This window comes from Erythrolamprus reginae, chromosome 1 (genome assembly GCF_031021105.1).
Source record: "Erythrolamprus reginae isolate rEryReg1 chromosome 1, rEryReg1.hap1, whole genome shotgun sequence".
NCBI classification, from domain to species: Eukaryota; Metazoa; Chordata; class Lepidosauria; order Squamata; family Dipsadidae; genus Erythrolamprus; species Erythrolamprus reginae.
The window spans coordinates 59820918-59842026 of record NC_091950.1 but is presented as its reverse complement, the minus strand read 5'-3'; the positions used below and the strand labels follow the sequence as shown (position 1 = coordinate 59842026).

Genomic DNA, 21109 nt, shown 5'->3' with positions numbered 1-21109 from the left:
TGTATCTCCTTTGTCTATTTCAAATCCAGGTATCTGGAATATTTATATGAGTCAGTTCTTTTGCTACGAAATCCATGGCTATGTCTGAAGACAACAAAAAATTGGGTATTTTGTCCATTTCAGCATACTGACAAGTTAAACAAAGGGTGAGAAAGAAACGGTTTAAAAAAGGAGCCAAGCCCAGTCTTTCAGAAAACATATAAATCTGTCAGTCTTCCTAGGACTGCAAACATCTTAGTATCCGCTGTTGCTGTTGTTAAAAATCCTAGACATTCAGCCTAGTCTGAATCATGAAGCCATCCTTACGCATCCACAGAGATAATGTCTACCACTTTCTGCAGGGGGGGGGGAAACAAAAACCAAAATATACATTTCAGCTAAAAACAAGCATTTGTGTGCCTGCACAGGCATGCAAACTCGTGTGTTTTAAACAACTCTCAACTGTTTTACACAGCACAACCCAGGAGTGAGCACACATCAGCCTCCTTCTATGTATTTACCCCTTCACTTCCCCTCCCCACTTCCTCTTAAACCCAGAATTAAGCCCACTCCTCTACCAAGCTTGGAGAGCTACTCCATTGTTAAGAGGGATGAAAAACATTTTGACTATCTAGTCTCCCCTAAGCATTGTTATTTCATCAGGACACCCCAATGGGAGTCCACTGCAGTCAGATTTCATCCCATCTAGCTGCCAAGAGACAATTTGTCAATTGAGGAAGCAAGAATGGCTATTCTCTCAGTCTATCTAACTGCTCTTTTTACTGGAGACAAAGATCACCAGAAGTGACAAAGAAGCCAGCATCAAGATAAAAGAATCTTCCCTCCCACCAAGACCTTTTATCCCAAGACAAGTCTGTATCAGAAGGATTAAAAATAGTATGTGTGTGGGGAGAAGTGATGTCACATTTTTGTTTTCTGTTTTGGTTTGCATTTTTCCCCAGTTAGACAAGTTATTCCCTCTCCACCTTCCCACCCTTCAACCCTGCAGTCCCCAAGTCTGTAGTAACACTGACCCCCTTCCAAGACAAGCGTAGGGGAGAGAAGGGCAGAGCTCCAATTAACAACAAAGCTTTCCTCCAAATCTCAGCGAAATCTCTTCTCCCTCATGCATCAGATGGGTGGGTTAATAACAAGCCACAAATACAGCTAGCTGCGAAGGCGGACAGTGGGAAACGCTGCATGTATCTATTTACTTATTTATCTGTTTCTTTACTGGGAGGGGGGAAAGTGAAAAAGCAACACCAACCTTGAGGATCCCAGTTCACCTGTTTTCTTGGAGTCTCAATTGGAAATTTCATAGCTTCCTTTGCACAAGAAGACGGGAAGGATTAAATAAATTCCCAATTATTGTTATTTCTTTTCTCTTTTTTTCCTGCCCCCAGAGCTGCAGCCAACAAACAAATTAATTTCGGGTCAGAGGGAAGACGGCGCCTTTCAAGAGAGGAAGGGAAAAAGAAAGTAGCGGTTGCCAGGCAAAGACAAAACAGACATGAACACAGGGAAGGGAAAGAAGGGAGTGTAGTTCTGAAGAGCAAGTGGCAACGGTGGCAAATGCCAAAGCGAGCTTTGAAATAACTGAGGAGGGCGAAAAGGACCCGGGAGGAAAAGAGGGAAGTCCGATTCAAGGCGCTTCCTGGTTTGATACGGGCTCCAAGAGCTGGGTCCTCCTGTCCTTTTGCAGATGCTCCTCGGTTGCCCACTGCAGCATTACACATTGGGCTGGCGGCGCCGCACACGTGAACGCGTCGTACAGCCAGATGCAGAGCCGAGAGTGCCCAGGAATCGCGCCAGTCAGCCACTCAGCCCAGCTTCTTCGCCTGCCAGCCAGGCTGCCGTGGGATGCTGAGACATCTGGAGAACGCATGAAACAAGCTCATCTCCGCCCCAGCAGCAGCAGGAATAGCAGCAGACCCCCAACTTGTCGGAGAGGAACCGGAGAAGCCGTGCGCCACGCGCGAGAAATGGGCAGAGCTTGGAACCGGGGGGAAAGCGGAAAAATAAAGTCACCCGCTCGCCGAAGGGAGTTGCAGCCGCATGGCTTGTGGGAGGGCGCAGGAACTCATCCTATATGAATGCAGCAGCGACGGCAGGAGGAGGAGGAGGAAGCGACAACTAGGCGGAGAAGGAAACACAGACTCGCCGCTTCCTCGCCTTTTTGGTCCAGACGCTCTCCAAGAGTTCCGCGGACGGACCTCGGGCTTGGCAGAGGGAAAAAGGGGGCTGCCAAGACGGGGCCTCGAGTAGCCAAAGGGGGGGAAAGAGGGTGGCGCTCCGATGGCATTATTTGGGGTTGGGGTGGGGGCGTCGGTGGTGGCTGGCTACTTACTGGCTCGCTTTCTCGCCTGGAGGAGGAGATTGCATTGCAGTGTTGTTAGGTGGAGTTTTGCAGCGGAGACGCGCTTGGTTGGGTTGGAAAAGGGGTCTTAACAAGCGATGCCGTCTGGGAGAGGGGGGAAGCGGGGGGACAGACACCCCCCCCCCCGCCAAAAACTCGATGCGTATGAAGTCAAGGCAGGCTAAAGGATTGTCAGCTGTGATTTGAGTAAATAGTAGTAGTAGTAGGAAGACAGACTGAGGTGAGACCTAGGACGGAGCGATAGAGAACTTTAGAAGCGTTGCTCGAGGGTGGCTATCGGCGGTGTTGGCAACGGTACAAGGAACCACGAAGTAGACACACGTTTTGGCGTGGTGGTCCAGACGAATGACGCCATGTTACTCTTTCCTCCCCCTCCCTATAGTGGTGGCACTGGCGCAAACAAATAAGAGAAAAGGCCACGAGATGCGAAGTCTAACATAGTTTGTTAGAAGTCTAACAGAGGTGCGGGAAAGGTATGAAGGGTGCCACGGGTTAGAAGATGGAACAAAGAGGAACTTGAGTCGCAGCAATCAGGAGAGGGAAACTAAGTGAGTAACTCCCCTGAGTTCCTTAACTTAACTGATGCCAAATTTCGAAAGAGCACCCCATGGTTTCATGTACAGAAAAAGGATAGCTAAATACAAAAATAGAAAAAATATAGGTAAAGGCACATATGAACATAGGACCATTGTAGCATCATTCTAGAAATTGGTGCTGTAGAAATTGGGTTTCCTCTGGTAGTCCTTAAATTACAACAGTTCATTTAGCTCTCAGCAATCAATAAGGGCCCACAGAGTTGGTCTTCAGCTGGTGGATCCATGGGGAAGGGTCTTCTCTGTGGCTGCTCCTACTCTCTATAACCAGCTACTTCCTGAGATCCAGACTGCCCCCAACCTACTGGCCTTCCAGAAACCTGTGAAGACCTGGCTTTTCCAGTAGGCCTGGGGCCGTTGATCTTATGGTGCACCGTCGTGATCCAGCCATAAATAGTATGTATGGTTTTTAACTGTTGGATCTAAATTGTTTTTAGAGGTTTTAATATTAGTTGCATGTTTTAAATTTGGTTGTGAGACACCTAGACTCCCTAGGGAGATGGGTGGCATACAAATTGAATAAATAAATAAAAATAATAAACAGTGACCGTTCAAAGCTACAGTACCACTGAAAAAAGTGAATTACAACTGTTTTTCAGTGATAACCTGTATAACATCTTCATAATCTTCTTGCCGCATACATCCCAGAGACCAATAAGAGCACACAGAGTTGGCCTCCTCCAAGTCCCGTCAACTAGGCAATGCAAGTTGGTGGGACCGCGGGGGAGGGCCTTCTCTGTTGCTGCCCCAACTCTATGGAATCAACTCCCACCCAATGTCCATACTGCTCCCACCCTACTGGCCTTCCATAAGGCCATGAAGACCTGGCTTTGCCAGCAGGTCTGAAGGCCATAAACTAAAAACCATCATGGCCAAATCGTATGAATGGTATGTATGCATGTTGTTGTGACTGTTCTACCATGCATTTTTTAATGAGGGTTTTATTGTTTTAGATTTTATATTCGACTTTTTTATTATATTGTATTTATATTGTTTATTATAAGCCACCCTGAGTCCTTCGGAATTGGGCGGCATAGAAGTTGAATTAAATAAATAAATAAATAAATAAATAAATAAATAAATAATTGTGATCAAAATTCAGACGCTTGGCCTGGACTATTGCTGTGTCCCAAAATCATATGATCAACTTTTCTGACCTTCTGACAAGCAAACTAAATGGGGAAACCAGATTCATTTAACAACCAGATTACTAACTTATCAGCATCAATGATTCACTTAAGAGCTGTGGCAAGAAAAGGCCATAAAAGGAGGCAAAATTCATTTAACAAATGTCTCACAGAACAACATAAACTTTGGTTCTAACTATGTACACATTTTTAAATAGTTAGAACCGTTATACAGATTTTTCTCACCCTCGTCCATTTTTTCTTTTTTCTTTTAAATGTTTATGTTTTGTATTGTTTGTTGTATGTATATATGCATTTAAATAAAAATTTGTAATACAAAATAAAAAAAATAAATAATTTTTTTTTAAAAAAGAACAACATAAACTTTGGACTCCATTGCGGTTGTAAATCCTGTACTTGCATAGCTAGCCCTTACTTGGAAGCAGTGAAGCGCTGCTCATCTTACCCTGTACTGGTGCACCCTCCGAGGCTGTTGTGGGCACGTGCGCACCCATCGAGCGCATGCTCCCATTGGTGTGAGATTTGGCTTCTGCACGAGCAAAATTTCAGCAATTTTTGCAATCTCCATAAATCACCAAAATCTCAATCACGTGCACTTGAAGTGAAATCTCATGTGAGGGTGCATTAGGGGCATGCATGCGCAGAAGCAAAAAATCAGTAAAAATCACCAAAATCTCACTCACATGTGTGTCTTCATGTGAGATTTTGCGCACAGATGCGCATGTAGCCTGGAATGTCCTACCGAGACGGTCCTGACCACACCAGCTATTGAATGTTGTGACTATTCAGTAGAGTCCAAGTAAATGTGCATAACATTGCAAAATTAATTGTCATGGCTTCATTTGTCCATTTACCTCGACATTCTTTTAATCACCTTTTCAAAGAAAAATAGTAGATAGACAATAAAGGGTTTTGGAATACATTTTATATACAGTGGTACCTCTACTTATGAACTTAATTCGTTCCATGACCAGGTTCCTAAGTAGAAAAGCTGCCCCGAGTCCACAGAGAGAGGCGGCATATAAGTTCAATCAATCAATCAATCAATCAATAAAAATTTTGTAAGAAGAAACAATTTTTCCCATAGGAATCCATGTAAAAGCAAATAATGTGTGCAATTGGGAAAACCACAGGGAGGGTGCAGGCCCTGTTTCCTCCCAGGAGATTCCTAGAGAGGCCCCAAGGAAGCTTCTCCCCGCCTTTTCCGGTCCTGTTTCCTCCCATGAGATTCCTAGAGAGGCCCCACGGAAGCTTCTCCATGCTTTTCCGGTTACAGTTTTGGAGGCTCGGGTTTGTAAGTAAAAAATGGTTCTTGAGAAGAGGCAAAAAAATCTTGAACACCTGGTTCTTATCTAAAAATGTTTGTAAGTAGAGGCGTTCTTAGGTAGAGGTACCACTGCACTTCCACCTGATCAGTTGCAAGCTTTTTTAAACAGCACATTTGTCCATTTTTGTAACACAGGTCAACTAGAGGTCAACCAGGTTAGGATGGAAGCACAAGTCTCAAGAGGATCATTGAGGATTGGGAAGCCTTTGATACCTTTTGTCAATTAGATAGTCTTGCAAATCTATTGGAGAGCCAATTTGATCTTTTAGCCCAAGGCATTAGGGAGACCATGAATTCTAATCTTGCCTTAGGCACAAAACCGCTGGGGTAACTTTGGGCCAGTCACTTTCTTTTAATCCTAAGAAGTTGGCAATGGTAAACCATTTCTGAAAAATCTTGTCAAGAAACCTGCATGGACCTGTCCAGACAGTCTGACAGAAATCTGATTTCTGAATGGAAGAGTGGAGGAGAGAAACCAAATTATTAGTAGTAATAGTAAGTAGAAATGAGAACTTGTAGAACATTTAATTTAAAAATTAAGTAAATATCTAAATTTTTACCTTTAAAAATGCTATTTCCCATCCATTAAGAATTTTAAGCAGTAAATATTTTCTTTCCAAGTTCCACTGTTGTTCATTCTGCCTTTTTCCTTCCACTCTGGAATTAGCTTCTGGTCAAAGACAGATTGGCACCAAAGTGTCCCCAAGGGAGATCAGCTGGTACTAAATTCACAACAATCTTCTGGGGCTACATTTGCCAGACAGAAAGATGAGGCAGTCTTGAGTTCCTCTGAGACTCTGTAGTTGCTTAGCCCTGTCTGCAATTTATGCCTCAAAGGTTCGTATTCTTTCTTTGCACAGGCTGAATAAGCACATGTAAATGGGCATCCACAAAAGCAAATCATGTGAGTGTTCAAAGTATACAAGTGGGAATTGCAATAAAATGTTTCTGGGTAGCACTCTCTTATATAAGTTGGTTGTTACCTTGATTATACCATTGTATTCTCCATTCACCCATGTTTTCCATTTCACCCTCCGTCAGTGCTGTTAGGTATAGTCTTCATATAAACTACCTTTTAGGAAATAGAAGAGATCCTATCTAAAGACGATTTACTCCTATATTTTAATGTTTGTCTTGCACCTTTTGTAAATATTCCCTGAACCATACTGACATTTCCTTCTTATACATGGACGGGGTTGTTTTAGCTGTATAAAGAGAAGCACTCAATGTAATTGATGTATATAAAGAGACTATTACTGGTTTGGTGCTACCAAGATAGCTGGTTTATGCAGGGGAGGGGGGAGGCACAATAAATTGTACATATATGCTAAGTAAGTCCAAGGAGAGGTCATAAAAATATACCTTTATACAGTCAACTGTATGCATAAACTACTGATGCCTACTTTGAATATTTTAATGACAGCTGTGTTGTTCATCCTGAATATAAATTATTGTTTGGCCAGGCATTGTTCAATTTGTATTAGAAATATTTGTAATATCCAAAATTTGTAGGGAAATATTTGAACTCTAACCCTAATTAAATAAGTCTCTAATGCAGTTTAACCAGGACAGAAGGTGCTGATGTGGACTGTTGATTTGAATTGTTTGTGTAATTAGAATAGAATAGAATAGAATAGAATTTTATTGGCCAAGTGTGATTGGACACACAAGGAATTTGTCTTGGTGCATATGCTCTCAACGTACATAAAATAAAATATACATTTGTCAAGAATCATGTGGTACAACACTTAATGATTGTCATAGGGGTCAAATAAGCAATGAAGAAGCAATATTAATTAATTAATTAATTAATTAGCTAATTCTCCTTTGCTTTATTCCTTCAAGTCTCCTTGGTATCTATCTGGTTTTTTTCAGCGTGTTTTAACTAGTCAGTGAACTAAGATGTCTTATATAATTTGTGAGCATATTACAATAAAAACTTATATCTTTTGAATCATTGATGTCTTCTTAATAACTATTTCACACTTTAGTCTAATAGAGTCCACAAACTATTCTATACACATTGATTTCAAGATATCTGAATTTTTCCATCTTAGCAAATAAGCACATATGAATGTAGGTATATAATGAGAGATACACTGAACAGAAGGATACAACTACAGAAAGTTCAAACAAATATTTCAACTTATTGATATTAATTAGCCATGTTACAAGTATAAATCCCAGAGTGGATGACTAATGTCTCATTTGAATCAGTTGCTTGACAATTTAGACTTGAGACAGACATGCTGTGGAATGACCAATTCATAAATGTCAACCTCTGCAGTAAAATGTTATTTTACATCAGGATACCATCTTCAAAGGCAAAGGATAGAAGAAACAAAAATGTTAATCTTATCTTACTCGGGACTTCTTGAAATCTTTCCAACTTTGTATACTGATAAGATGATGATGATGATGATACGACACAAATGATAGCACAATTGAAAGAAGCATGTTATTGGTTCTGAAATTATAGTTATATTGTAGAAAGGCTCATATGTGTTTAGCAATGTCTGTTTCTCCTTTTTAATTATGGCCTCCATACTGGCCTGTTTATGGTATACAATGGGAAAAAGATTTGTTAGGTGAGAGACTGAATTGTCTTGCTAACAGTAATGTAGTGAACAATTAATGGAAGGAATGATTTATGAGTTTGTTCTGTAAGACTTAAAGATAACATTGTGGTTCCAGGACAAATAATGTTTTCTTCTGAATAGAAAAAAATGCCATTGAAATCTAAAGAAGTTGTTGGCTTTACAATCACACAGATTCAATGTAATGGAATCTTATATTAGATGTTTTAGTCATAGTACAAACACTTTGACTGCAGTTGGAAGGAGAATCCATTAAGCTGAGGAAGTGTTATTCCAAAATTAGGCCCATTTAGTAATGGACCCTCAAAAGATTTCTTGTTTCATCCTTGATTCCACCTTATTCATGGAGAGTATTATACTTTTATTTGTAATGTAGATGAACTTTTGTAGTTGTAACATCATCTTGCTTGAGTAGTAGAGCAGCTATTCATGGGACAAAAGTCCACAATTCTTCATGCAAATTGATGTCTATATTACAATTGTAAGTTATCCTTCTCAGCCCTAGGATATGTCTGATTCTGAGGGCGATGAGCCAGGTTCCTTAGTTTATCCTGGGGTAAGGAGTTTATCAGATGGAAGTAAAGCTGATGGTGATTTAGGAGTGCCTCAGGAAGCTGACGTTACAATGGAAAGTTGGTCCCTGTCAGATAGTGATCATGAAGTATTAGACAAGTGGTTAGATCTGAGATATAGAAGAAAAATAATAAGAAAAGAAGAGATTCAAGGTAAGAGGTATTAATCTACATTTTAGTAGCTCTGTGTATTGTGGACGTCACTTCCAAGAGTAAGCTGGAAAAGAAGGTGTGTTCTGACAACTGTGCTGAAAGAATGGCGTAGATTTCAATGGCGTTATTGAAAGAAAACAGTAAAGATTTGAGAGAAGCTGTTCAAAATGAGTCAAAAACAGTGTCGCTGAATTGTCTGCTTTCACTCGGTAAGCCTTTGCTTAAAGTAGTGATTTATAGTCTGTTATCTCCAAGCTATTCGGAATGGAATGTTAATGAGGCTATAAAGCTATTAGTTCTCAGCCAATGAAGAATTTCCTAGTCGTGCTGTTTGCATTTTACCTGACTATATCTCCATGTATATAAACTGCTGTGAAGAAGAATAAAGAGATTGTTTGTTTTGAAGATTGGATCTTTTGGAGAATTTGTGAGAAATGTAGTCGCGCCTAGAACAATTATTACTAGCAAGATAATTCAAGATTATAGCCGTGGAAGCAAAATAGAAAAATGGGAAACTATTGTACAATGAGTCATACCTAATTCAACAAGGTTTACTCCTTAGGCATATAATGGGACACAGAACTCCTGGGTATGGCCTTCAAATAATTCTAAAACCTGTTAATTGTAATTTTTCAACAGTAAAGAAGAAGAACCATACTAAATATGTAATTAAACCAAATTAATTTTAATTTTATTTCAATATAGAATAAATAGAATCGTGTTAAAGTTCAACTCCTGTTAGTATGATTAACAAATTTGTTTCTTCTATATATTTTTTTCCAATTTCCCAATATAATTTGCAATTCTGGCCTTTTCTTATAGTATCCCTTTCAACCAGATCAAATCCTGTTTAATTGGTTGAGATCAACTGGTATGCTGGAGCAAATAAAGCATGTATTTTCATTTTATATAAGGAAACTAAATTTATCACTACACAACTAGTCTTGCCTCTAATTTGTACAAGCTGGCTGTTCTTTGAAGTTTAAAACAAGAATGTATTTCCCTGAATGTATTTGAGGATGCCAAATACAAAATTTGGCACTCTCCGGAAAAAAAAGACACATATTTTATTGCTGAGCTATGATGCTTTCTCCAATGGAAGACATTTTTATGGTATTTTAGACTTCTTCAGTTGTTCTGAAACTGACATGCAAGATTATGTGACGATGCGTGATAATGTTTCCTTACTTTGCACATGATAGAGGGGGAAACTCTTTAGAGGGGAAGTGTTAATTTTTATTTAATATTATATGACCTATTTATTCTCTTGGTACTCAAAGCTGCACACATGGTACGGCTCTCCTAATTCTAATTTTGTAACTGAAATTGGTTGGGAGATGAAAAAGTAACTGAAAGAAAACCACGTAGTAGGTTTCATGATCAAGTCTTGAATCGATTTCTCTAATCCCAGTTCTACAATTTAACAACTATACTACACTGTAGTGTAATTTACCAGACATTAATCAAGTGCTTATTTAATCCTGCCACTATTTTGTAAATAGATAAGAGCAATTAGTTTTCACTAAATATGCAAACATGAGGTTCATTCTTCAGAATTACTTGACTGATAATATTCAACAATGAACATGTACAGTTGCTGCAGATTTAGTTATAGGGACTTTTACGATTTGTATGACTTAACCAGAAATAATTGATGTGTATTATTCAAAGTATAAGGTATAAACCTTGTAGCTGTCCAATGTCCTGAAACAGTCCAATAGCTGGTATTCATTCATTGTGGACAGTTTTCATACTGCAAATTAGCTAGGCAAAAAGTTCCAAGTTTCTCTATAGTACAGCTGCATAGGTTAATCATAAGGGAACAAAATAGCTCAGCTATTTTGTTATGAGATCTGTGTTAGCCTGGCAAAAAATCAGAAGAATTCTGATAGCATCTTTTCAGACCAATGAATGGTCATAGCCCACTCTCATTCAGATGAGCCTGAGACAGGGCATCTGCTCCAGGAGGGCTGGCTGGATCTCAGACTAAGAAACTTTGAGTGCTTAATCCCCTGAGATTGATCCACCTGGTTGATCCACCAACACCTCTACTCTCAAAGGATAAGGAATTGCAGCTGGAGTGATTGCCCAGCACCAGAGCCTTTTACAGGATCATCAATGAGAAGACCCACCCGAATTGGATCTAGTGTTCCAATTTGACCCAAACATCCTTCTTCTGTCCTGGACTACCCTGGAGACCCTCCTCCCAAAACCCACCCTGGGCTCATTCATTCTCTTCTGCAATAAAACATTGGTTCCAGCTTCCCTCTTAGTCTCAGATGTCTTCTTTGGCCCCTTTGGGGGTTTCCCTCCTCATTTAACAGTAACAGAGTTGGAAGGACTTTGTAGGTTATCTAGTCCAACCCCCCCCCCCGCTCAAGCAGGAGTCTCTACACCATTTCTGACAAATGGCAGTTCAATTTTCTTCTTGAAAGACTCAATTGTTGGGAGTTCTCGCAACCTCTGAAAGCAATCTATTCCATTGGTTGATCGTTCTCACTGTCAGAAACTTTCTCCTTATTTCCAGGTTGAATCTCTTTGGTCAGTTTCCATCCATTATTCCTTGTCTGACTTTGGAAAAAGTCTGCCATTTGCAACAGAGAGCACAGCAACGGTGTTCAGCATGTTTTGAACCGGAAGAGTGTTGGATTTCACCAGCATAGACATTTAGGAGTAACTTCTAACCCACTCTGTTCATTTGAGAATAACTGCTCTGTTTACCAGCATCTTTGCTGTTGCCTAAACTCTTGCCCTTAGGAACTCTGTTCTTTTGCATTCAGATTAGCTGATAACCAAGTCCTTCTCTGAGAGAGATGGGCCATTAAAAGATACGAAATAGATATTAGAAAATATAAATAAAAATTCTATGTGCCTACAAATGTTATATTCCATTCCAACATGGAATCGCTCTGGTTCAGCAAACCTTTACTTTTTCTATGTCCAAAGTATGTACAATATCACAAAATGTGCTATACGTACATGTACATTTTGACCTTGCTGTTTACAGGTTCTCCCTCTATTTTTGCAGATGAATGCTTAGATCTAGATTTATCAAAACTATAATTAAGACTCTGCAATGAGAAATCAGAGGAATGTATTTTTAATTGAAGGGAATGCAAATGAATAACACCATAAATTTATTGATTATGTAGTGCCACAAAGGTCTGTACTTTTTAAAAAAAATGCAGGCTATTACTTTGTAATTTAAAACATTTAAAACATGCAACCATTCTTTGGGGACATACATTTTCTTAATGGTTAATTAAGAAATAAGCTTTTGCATATGGAACATAAGGCTAGAGTCATATTGCACAAGACATAAACTCAGCATTTTTGGCTTGGAAAACTAAAATCAAACTCACAACCTCTTGATTTGTTCTCGTAATGCTGCTAATTAGCACTGGTGTTATTTAATGCCTGGCATTCCAAATAGAAATAAAGCATAGCTGAAATTTCTCATGTCTTTAAATCCACTCTGATATGCCCATAGGAATTAGCAAATGGAAATGGAAAAATGGTCCACTTCAATGGGAAATCCAGAGGCAAATAGAGGTTTTTACATTCCACTCACTGAGTGGAATTACTGCCATTTTAACTCAGCTTCCAGATTCTGGGACATCAGATTCTTCCAAATAATTTATAATTATCTTCAGATATTAGAAAAGTTAAGTCAATTTTGTGGGAAATAATTGGTTTCCTTGACCTTGTGTATTATTTGTAGGAATGCATATTAATAGAGTGTTCAGTTTTAATTTATTATAAAATAATCATTACAATACTCAAGGTAAGATTATAATGAATTCATTAGCTTGCTTTTGAGCAAATAACATGGATAACACATTCAACTTTCCGGTTCTTCCATAAGTAAACTAAGATTAATCTAAAAGCCATTCCATGCATGTGTTCATTGACTTTGAAAGGAGTCAAATAAGTGAAAGGAGTTAAAGAAGCTGCTATTCAAGCTGCTGTCATTCTGCTGAAAATACGTTAAGTGTGAGTGGGCCAGAATTCTGGAACAAGAGAAATTGTAATGAATAGTGGCTATTGACCAAAAGGAGGAAGTAGAACTTAGTACATTGCTTAGATAACAGAGGTATGTTGCCCAGTAACGAGGGAACAGTTATTTTTTAAAAAAATGCAGTGTGAATGAAAATAGGACTGTGTTCATTTGTGGAATATCAATCAAACATATCACTTTCTGACATTTCTGGAACTTGCTCTTAGTGAATTAAAATAACAGTAAGACAAAGCCATTATTACAATTATCGAACCAATAAAACCACCTGAATTCTATAGAATTCTTCATTTATTTTACCTATACATTATATGCAAAGTTCAGGCCAAATGTTGGCATAACTGCTACCCAGCAGAGGAATTCTAACCTGAAGATTCTGATTGTTAGGATGTAGCAATATTCATTTACAGGCAGATAGATCAACACAACAAAACTCCCAATATCACTTTGCCAGTGGAATTGAAAAAAAATAAGGCTGGGCATGGTGGGATTACATACAGTGTAAATGCATGCCATCTAGAACTTCCTCACCCAGGATACATCTATGATGAAAATCAAACTTTATACCATATGATATACGGTAAATAGCTTTCCAGTTTTTCTCCCCAATAACCCTCAGAGAAATCTTAGGCTGATTCATTATCACTGGCCTAAAGTTACCCAAATTAAGTTTCTATAACAGGATGGAGCTGGCCTTCCCTGGTTGTAATTCAGCACTATTATTTTAAGAAGGTATGATCTAGAAGCACATAATGCAATGATATTCAGTGATTCTAAAGGAGATGCTCTGAAATTACTTTGTTCCATGATGGAATAAAGACTGGAAAGGATCATAGAATGAACAAAGCAAATAAATGATGAACTGCATTAAGGTTTCAACTTTACAGATCATGAGGATGACAAGATATATTTTCTACCACGTTTTTGACTGTTATATTTTAATTGTATGGCTTTTAATAGATTTACATGGTTGTATTTAATATTTTACATTGTTTTATTGTATGTTACACTGCATCTTGAGCATTTATATAAGCAGAAAAACTATATAAAATTGTTAACATTCTTACTCTGTCACTGTATGAATACAGAAGAGCATTTTTATGATCTTTCAGGGATGAAAACAATTGCACCTACAAATCAAATGTTCATTTTAAGAGACTTTATTGAAGCTAAAATTCATTGACGCTGCAATCCTAATTTAATTTGGGACAAGCTTCTCTTACATTCCATTTCCACAGTATGGACATTTCCCGTACTACAAAAATACTGATGCTGACAATATTAGTCTTCTCATCGTTCCTATCACCCATCTCCTGTCACTTATGACTGTTACTATCACTTGTTGCTTAAATCCTAACAATTTATATTAATATTGTTTTCTGATTGCTTATTTGTACCCTATGACAATCATTAAGTGTTGTACCTCATGATTCTTGACAAATGTAGGGCCAGACTATCTTCAAGACCGCCTCCTACCGGATAGCTCCCAATGACCGATAAGGGCCTACGGAGTTAGTCTTTTCCGGTTCACGTCAGCTAAACAGTGTTGGCTGGTGTGCTTGTGGGGGTGGGCCTTCTGTGTGGCGGCTCCGTATCTTTAGAACCAGCTGCCACCCAAGATCCAGACTGCTTCTACCCTCCTAGGCTTACGCAAAGCCACAAAGACCTGGCTTTTCCAGCAGGCTTGGCATCATTGATCAGATGGTATCCATCGGGATCCAACCAGAAAATATATGTATGGGTTTTAGCTGTTGTGGGTTTTAAATTGTTTTGTGTCGATTTTAAGTGGTTAAATATTGTATGGTTTTTAGGAGGTCTTATATCTTATATTGATGGGGTATTTATATCTTTGTATTAGTTGTAAACTACCCAGAGTCCTCCGGGAGTGGGATGGCATATAAATTTTATTTGTTTGTTTGTTTTGTTAAGTACATATTGGTGGTATAGAGATATAACATTTATATACATCAGTGTTTCCCAACCTTGGCAACCTGAAGATATTTGGACTTCAACTCCCAGAATTCCCCAGCCAGTTGAAGTCCAGATATCTTCAAGTTGCCAAGGTTGGGAAACACTGATATACATGATGCTAGTAAAAGAGAAACATTGGGACAGGGGACAGAAGGCATTCTGGTGCACTTATGCACACCCCTTACTGACTTTTTAGGAATCAGGAGAGGTCAACAATGGATAGTCTAAGGGTAAAATTTTGGGGTTAGGTGATGATACTACAGTCTGGTAGTAAGTTCCATGCATCAACTACTCAGTTACTATAGTTGTATTTCCTGCAGTCGGGTTTAGAGCGGTTTACTTTAAGCTTGTATCTGTTGTGTGCTCACGTGTTGTTGTGGTTGAGGCTGAAGTAGTCATTGACAGGAAGGACATTGTAGCATGATTTTATGGGCTATGCTTCAGTCGTGTTTAAGGCAACATACTTCTAAGCTTTCCAAACCTAGGATTATAAGGCTAGTTGCGTACTAGGGAGTGGAGGGCTCTTCTCGTAAAGTATCTCTAGACATTTTCTAGAGTGTTTACGTCCAAAATGAAGTGTGGGTTCCAGACATATGATAAATAATAAATGTATCTTTTCTTTTATGTACCCTGAGAGCATATGCACCAGTGACAAATTCCTTGTATCTCCAATTACACTCGGCCAATAAATAATTTTATTCTATTCTGCTGTCAATTAAGGGCCGGGAATTCGGCTGCTCTCTATTGGGCCAAGTCGTCACGCCAGGCCGGGGAAAGCAAGCTTGAGGGCTTCTCCCAGAGACCATGTGCCCCGGGAGTAGGCCGGGTTTTCCACCCACCTTCCCCGCCCCTTCTCCGCCCTCCCTGATCCCAAGATCTCCTGGCGGGGAAGGCAAAGCGACGGTGGCTATAGCAACCCCGCCGCCGACTAGGCCCGCCTCTTGCTTTGCTTTGCCTGCCCAGAGAAGGGAGGAGGGAGACGGAAACCACCAAGAGGCGCCGGGGTCTGTCGGGGGCCAGCCTCGCGGGCGAGGACCCGGCTTTAGGCCGGGAACATGGTAGTCAGGATGGACGAAAGCGGCGAGCGGAGGAGGCGGCGGAGCAGCCCAGGTACCGAGCGGGGTTGGAGTCTGTTCCCATAGCGCACGGGGAAGAGGGCGCCAGAAGGGTTCGCTCTTAGGTCCCGGTTGGTGACTTCTTCCTTAATGCTCCCCGCACGCTGTAATCGGAGGGCAACCTGTCGCGTTCATCCCAAGCTCTCGGTCTGTGGGAGGCTGGCCACTAATATCCAGATTCCGGCATCCCGGAGGGGGAAGCAAACGCTTCTCTGGGAGCGGGTCTCCCTCGCGCGGCAGAAGGCGACCGGTCTGTGACCCAGCATGCACTGCTTCGCCGACTCCGCAGCCGTTCCAGAATGGGCCGACCCAGGTTCCGCGGAGGGCGGGGGAGAGAACGGGGTTGCAAAAGGTTTCCCGAACGCGCTTGGCCTGCTCCAGAAAAACCCCAGCAGGGAAGGGACGAGGAGCGTAGAGATTTCCCGGCCTGTTCACCTCCACAGCAGCAGCAATTGACTTATTAAGGCATAACTTTATGGTTACTTTAAAGGTCCACTAACCGGCGTACAATAAAATGAAATTTCGTTGCCTAAGGCTCTCAAAGGGTCACCACCTCCAATATACACTACATAAACATGACAAAATTACAAATAAATAAATAACATAAATAATTTGAATACATAACATAAATAAATAAACAACATAAATGAATAAATAACAAATAAATAACATAAATAACATAAATAACAAATAACATAAACGAATAACATAAACACCCACACGAGTCCCATGATATTGGGTGGCATATTTATTTATTATTTATTTACTTATTTTGTCCAATACACAATAATACACAATGAAGGTTATAGAGGATATAGTAGAGAAGAAATGTGAGATATAGGAGAGACTATAGGACGGGATGGACAGGCCCCTTACTGACCTCTGAGGAATGTGGAGAGGTCAACCAGGATAGTCTAAGGGTAAAATGTTGGGGGTTAGGGGGTGATGCTATAGAGTCCGGTAAGGAGTTCCACGCTTCGACAACCCGATTACTAAAGTCATATTTTTTACAGTCAAGTTTGGAGCAGTTAATATTAAGCTTGAATCTGTTGTGTGCTCTTGTGTTGTTGTGGTTGAAGTTGAAGTAGTCTTTGACAGGCAGGACATTGCAGCATATGATCTTGTGAGCAATACTTAGATCATGCTTAAGGCGTTGTAAGGTAGTGCTGCTAGAAATACTTCAAAACTTCCCAAAGTGAGTGACAGAAAAATTCCTAGAGTTTAGGAGTGAGGGGAAATTCCCTATCCTAAATCAGACATTTTTTTTCTGTCTTGTTAATCCACTACGCTTGGCATCAGCAAGCAAGGGTTTTAAAGATGGTGTGCGTCAGTGGACAACAGTCCCTTCACCTTTTGCATTTGCTTGCTGCAGATCAACTGAGCAAAGATGAGATACAGGTAGTCAGTCAACTTGCAAAGCAATTAGTCATAGTCCTTGACTAATGACCACAGTTGAGCTCAAAGTTTCTGTGGCTAAGCAAGATATTTGTTAAGTGAGTTTTGCTCCATTTTGCAACCTTTCTTGCCACAGTCTTTAAATGACTTTGCTGCAATTTTTAAATTAATAACACAATTGTTAAGGGAATCTGCCTTTTCCATTGACTTTGCTTGTCAGAAGGTTGTGTGATCATATGACCCTGGGACACTGCAGCTGTCAGTTAGTTGCCACGTGTTTGAATTTTGATCACATCATCGTGGAGATGCTGTGGCAGTGATAAGTGTGAAACATAGCAGTAAGTAAGTAACTTAGTCAGTTAGTTAGTTAGTTAGTTAGTTAGTTAGTTAGTTAGTTTTCAGTGCTGCTGTAACTTTGAACAGTCACAAAACAAACTTTTAAGACAAGGACTACCTGTACATAGTTGTAGGAAATAAATGATGTATAATATTTTGTCTCTGGTGTTATTATTTTGCAATACCTTAAGTATTTTGTCCTGGAAATTTGCTTGTTCAAACACAACAAATGTGACTTTTGAGGTAAGGTGATTTAAAAAACAATGATGTTAAAACTCTAGATATTAATGCAATATTAATGCAATATCAGGTTTTCAATTCAATTATACAGAATGTGAAGGATATGTGTTTGAGGTTGTGTTTTTATTTTTATAGTTACAATGTACACTGAAGATGGCATTTAATTTCATTGTACAAGGTACGATGACAATAAAGTAACCTAAACAACTAGATGCATCTGGATAAACATGATTTTAATGGAGCCATTTTAATATTCTGTGATATTTTTTACCTGAGCTTGCTTTGATCTTTTTTTGGTAAATGTCAAAAACTAGATGAGGAGAGTTTACCTTGACTTGGTGGGTTTCCATAATATCGGTTATGTTATCCTTATGGGTTTCCTGGCAAGGTTGGGCCTTGAGATTTTTTGTAATAATTCTGTTACTTTGTGTTCTGGATGGACTCAAAAGGCTCCAATACCTAGATATCTATGGAGATTCTCAATCATCCAGGTCATAGTTGTCCCAAAGGTTTTTTTTAAGATGCAACTGGACTTTCTGCTTTTTCTTTGAAGACATATTGCTTCTCATCCAAGACAGTTCTTCAGCTCTGGATTCTGGCATGAACATGATTTTAAAACACTTTCTTAAAAATTTCCATGGCTTATTTTACTGTTGGTTTTTATTACAATTCTGTGAACTTTTTTCCTCTTTCATACTTTCCGCCACCCTTATTTTAAGCCACCTTGAATGTTGGGATAAATGAAAGGGCAAGATATAAATTCTAATTAAAAATAATAAATGAAATGCTGTGGAAAGTATGCTAATTAATGTACATGATAAATAAGCTTTCAAGTAGTAAGAGCATTTCACAGCTTTGGACTTTTGGGTGGAAGTGATTTTGTTGTTGTTCTACTGATACAATAAAAACAGGTACATGGAAGTTTACTTACAATGAGTGCAGCCTACAAGGTATTAGCTTCTACTGACCTCTTTTCATTTTAGATTGCCATTGTTGGTAACCTAAACTTTAGTTAGAAGTTTGGGGAAAGTGCTGAATGCTGAATTGTAAAACTGATGTCAGGGCTCTCAATGGTACTTTGAGATAGGACAGTGATAGCGAACCTTTTTTTCCTCGGGTGCCGAAAGAGGGTAGGCATGTGCTATTGCACATGCACGAGTGCTCACACCTATAATTCAATGCCTGGGGAGGACGAAAACAGTTTCCCCCGCCCCCCGGAGGCTGTCTGGAGACCAGAAATGACCTGGTCCTATGCCAGGTAGGACTTTAAATGAGATTAAATTAAATTACATACAGAGGTTTTATTGAAAGCTAGTACAGCTTATGGAGTAGTGGTGCAACATGAGCATAACAAGATATACGGTATCTATATGTACCTGTGCTACAACATTCTTGACTAATTGCAGCTTCCTGATCATTTTCATTAGTCCAATCCAGAAGAGAATAAGACATGAGTGAGATAATGAAAGGATGATGGTGGACTCTCTGAATTCTATACTCTTCCAGTAAAACCTTGATTTAATTATCATTCAAGAATGATGCCCATGAAATCTGAGTATGGTGTTAAGTCTAAATATATTTCAATTACATCACTTTGTGTCATTTGTATAATTATACAGTTGACATAAAAGGGATTTTGCAGTAACTGTTTGATTCAATTTTAATGGTCAGCTCCTGAAATTAATCCATGAAATGGGAGAAGTTCATTAATGAAATTCATATTTAAAAAAATGTCCATTGTGTCTGAAGTCTGTTGAGCCAAGAACGTACCATCCTATCCATGCATTTGTAGTCTTGTTCATCTAAGTAGAAATAATTTCTTGATACCAGAATATCTGTAAAACATATGTAAAAGATAAATGACTACTGCCCAATGGATGTTTTAATTTCCTAAAAACATATTAAGTCTTTGTAGAATGAAAGAATCTTTCTGTACTATCTTAGTTTTCTCATGCAAAATAGAATGTACTTGCATTCCATTTTATTGAAAGCTGCCCAGAATTGTCTGAAAGGTGGGCGGTCATATAAATGTTTTAAATAAAAATAAAAAGTGGAAGATCTCTATAATTTGTACAGCAGTAGAACTTTCTGCCCAGAGGGGAAAAAAATACAGGTAATTCTTGCTTAGCAACCAGACTTAGGACCTGTTGCCAAGCACAGAAAATCATGTGACTGAGATGTGACATGTGAAAATCACTCTCCATTCTGTTGTTAAGTGAATTATCACATGACCTTGATTTGTGATTTTACTTCTATCTTTTCTATTAATTATGCTTCTGGGAATCCTGCAAGTGATTTATTGTTTCTTTGTTGTTTTCCACCATAATAAAGTTGTTAAAGTTATAGTAAGTATAGTAGGCAGTTTATAGAAAAAAGAAAAAATATGCCATTTGCTTTCATCACAAGTTAAACTTAAGTAGCATCGGCTACTCAAGCCTATGAAAGCACAGCATTCTATGTTCTTGATAGCAAAATATTAAAGTTTTTTTAAAAATCCCACAGCCCCAGACTTTTAACAATAGACAGTGACAATCTACCCTTTTTATTTTTTGTATTACAGTAATTGAATATCTGACCATTCCTAGGTATGGACTAGCAAGCCCATTCAAAGGACATTTAAGTACAAAAAGTAATGGTAAGTAATTTATGTGATGTGGTTTTATTTGGAAATCAACCTAGTTGTAGACTGCTTCAAGCCTTTTATTTAAGCACTAGTTTGACAGAATGTAGTAATATAATCAGTTATGTTTTAACCAAGAAATTAAATCATATAAATGTTTTAAATAAAAATAAAAAGTGGAAGATCTCCATAATGGTTTGTCTTTCCTGCTTCAAGTCTTTTATTTAAGCACTAGTTTGATAAAATGTAATAATATAATCAGTTATGCCTTAATCAAGAAATTAAATCTAAACCTAATAGTATTTAATGAAGATACTTATCCAACTTGATCTTGTTTTTAGCAATAAATAATACAACTTTCAATCTAGAGAAAACTGTTAAAGAAAAATAAGTAAATATTTTTGAAAAACATGTAACATAACACAGGTCTACAAAAAATATTTTTGTAATCATCACAGTTGACCTTGTACTTTTCTGAATCATTTTTGTTCTGATTTCAAAAAAGTATATGGTTTTTCTATAGCAGGTATCGTTTCCACAGAGCAGCGTTATTTTTTATAAGATACTGTATAGGAAATATACTGGTGACGTTAAGAAAACAGTAATTCAGTGTACATTAAGTATTATCATAGTTATTTATTTAGCTTCTGTTTTTAAAAAAAGGTGAATTA

General features: G+C 38.8%; 2 protein-coding genes and 1 long non-coding RNA gene across 4 annotated transcripts in view; 1 reads left to right on the top strand and 2 right to left on the bottom strand.

Annotated features, from left to right (window-relative positions):
- KCNK10 (potassium two pore domain channel subfamily K member 10) overlaps positions 1 to 2042 on the bottom strand; it is a 59834-nt gene extending 57792 nt beyond the window's left edge. Inside the window, exon 1 of the mRNA XM_070733685.1 lies at positions 1247 to 2042. Within this exon, the coding sequence (XP_070589786.1) occupies positions 1247 to 1298 (52 nt within the window). The 5' untranslated portion in view covers positions 1299 to 2042. The remainder of the gene's footprint in view (positions 1 to 1246) is intronic.
- Positions 2043 to 15538: 13496 nt separating this feature from the next.
- SPATA7 (spermatogenesis associated 7) overlaps positions 15539 to 21109 on the top strand; it is a 40867-nt gene continuing 35296 nt past the window's right edge. The window contains exons 1-2 of one of the 2 annotated variants that reach the window (XM_070753836.1): positions 15539 to 15842; positions 20379 to 20453. In XM_070753836.1, the coding sequence (XP_070609937.1) occupies positions 15788 to 15842; positions 20379 to 20453 (130 nt within the window). In that variant the 5' untranslated portion in view covers positions 15539 to 15787. The remainder of the gene's footprint in view (positions 15843 to 20378; positions 20454 to 21109) is intronic. The other variant, XM_070753845.1, reaches the window with a different exon arrangement.
- LOC139168289 (uncharacterized) overlaps positions 19100 to 21109 on the bottom strand; it is a 2332-nt gene continuing 322 nt past the window's right edge. The window contains exon 2 of the long non-coding RNA XR_011559266.1: positions 19100 to 19653. This is a non-coding gene — a long non-coding RNA (uncharacterized lncRNA). The remainder of the gene's footprint in view (positions 19654 to 21109) is intronic.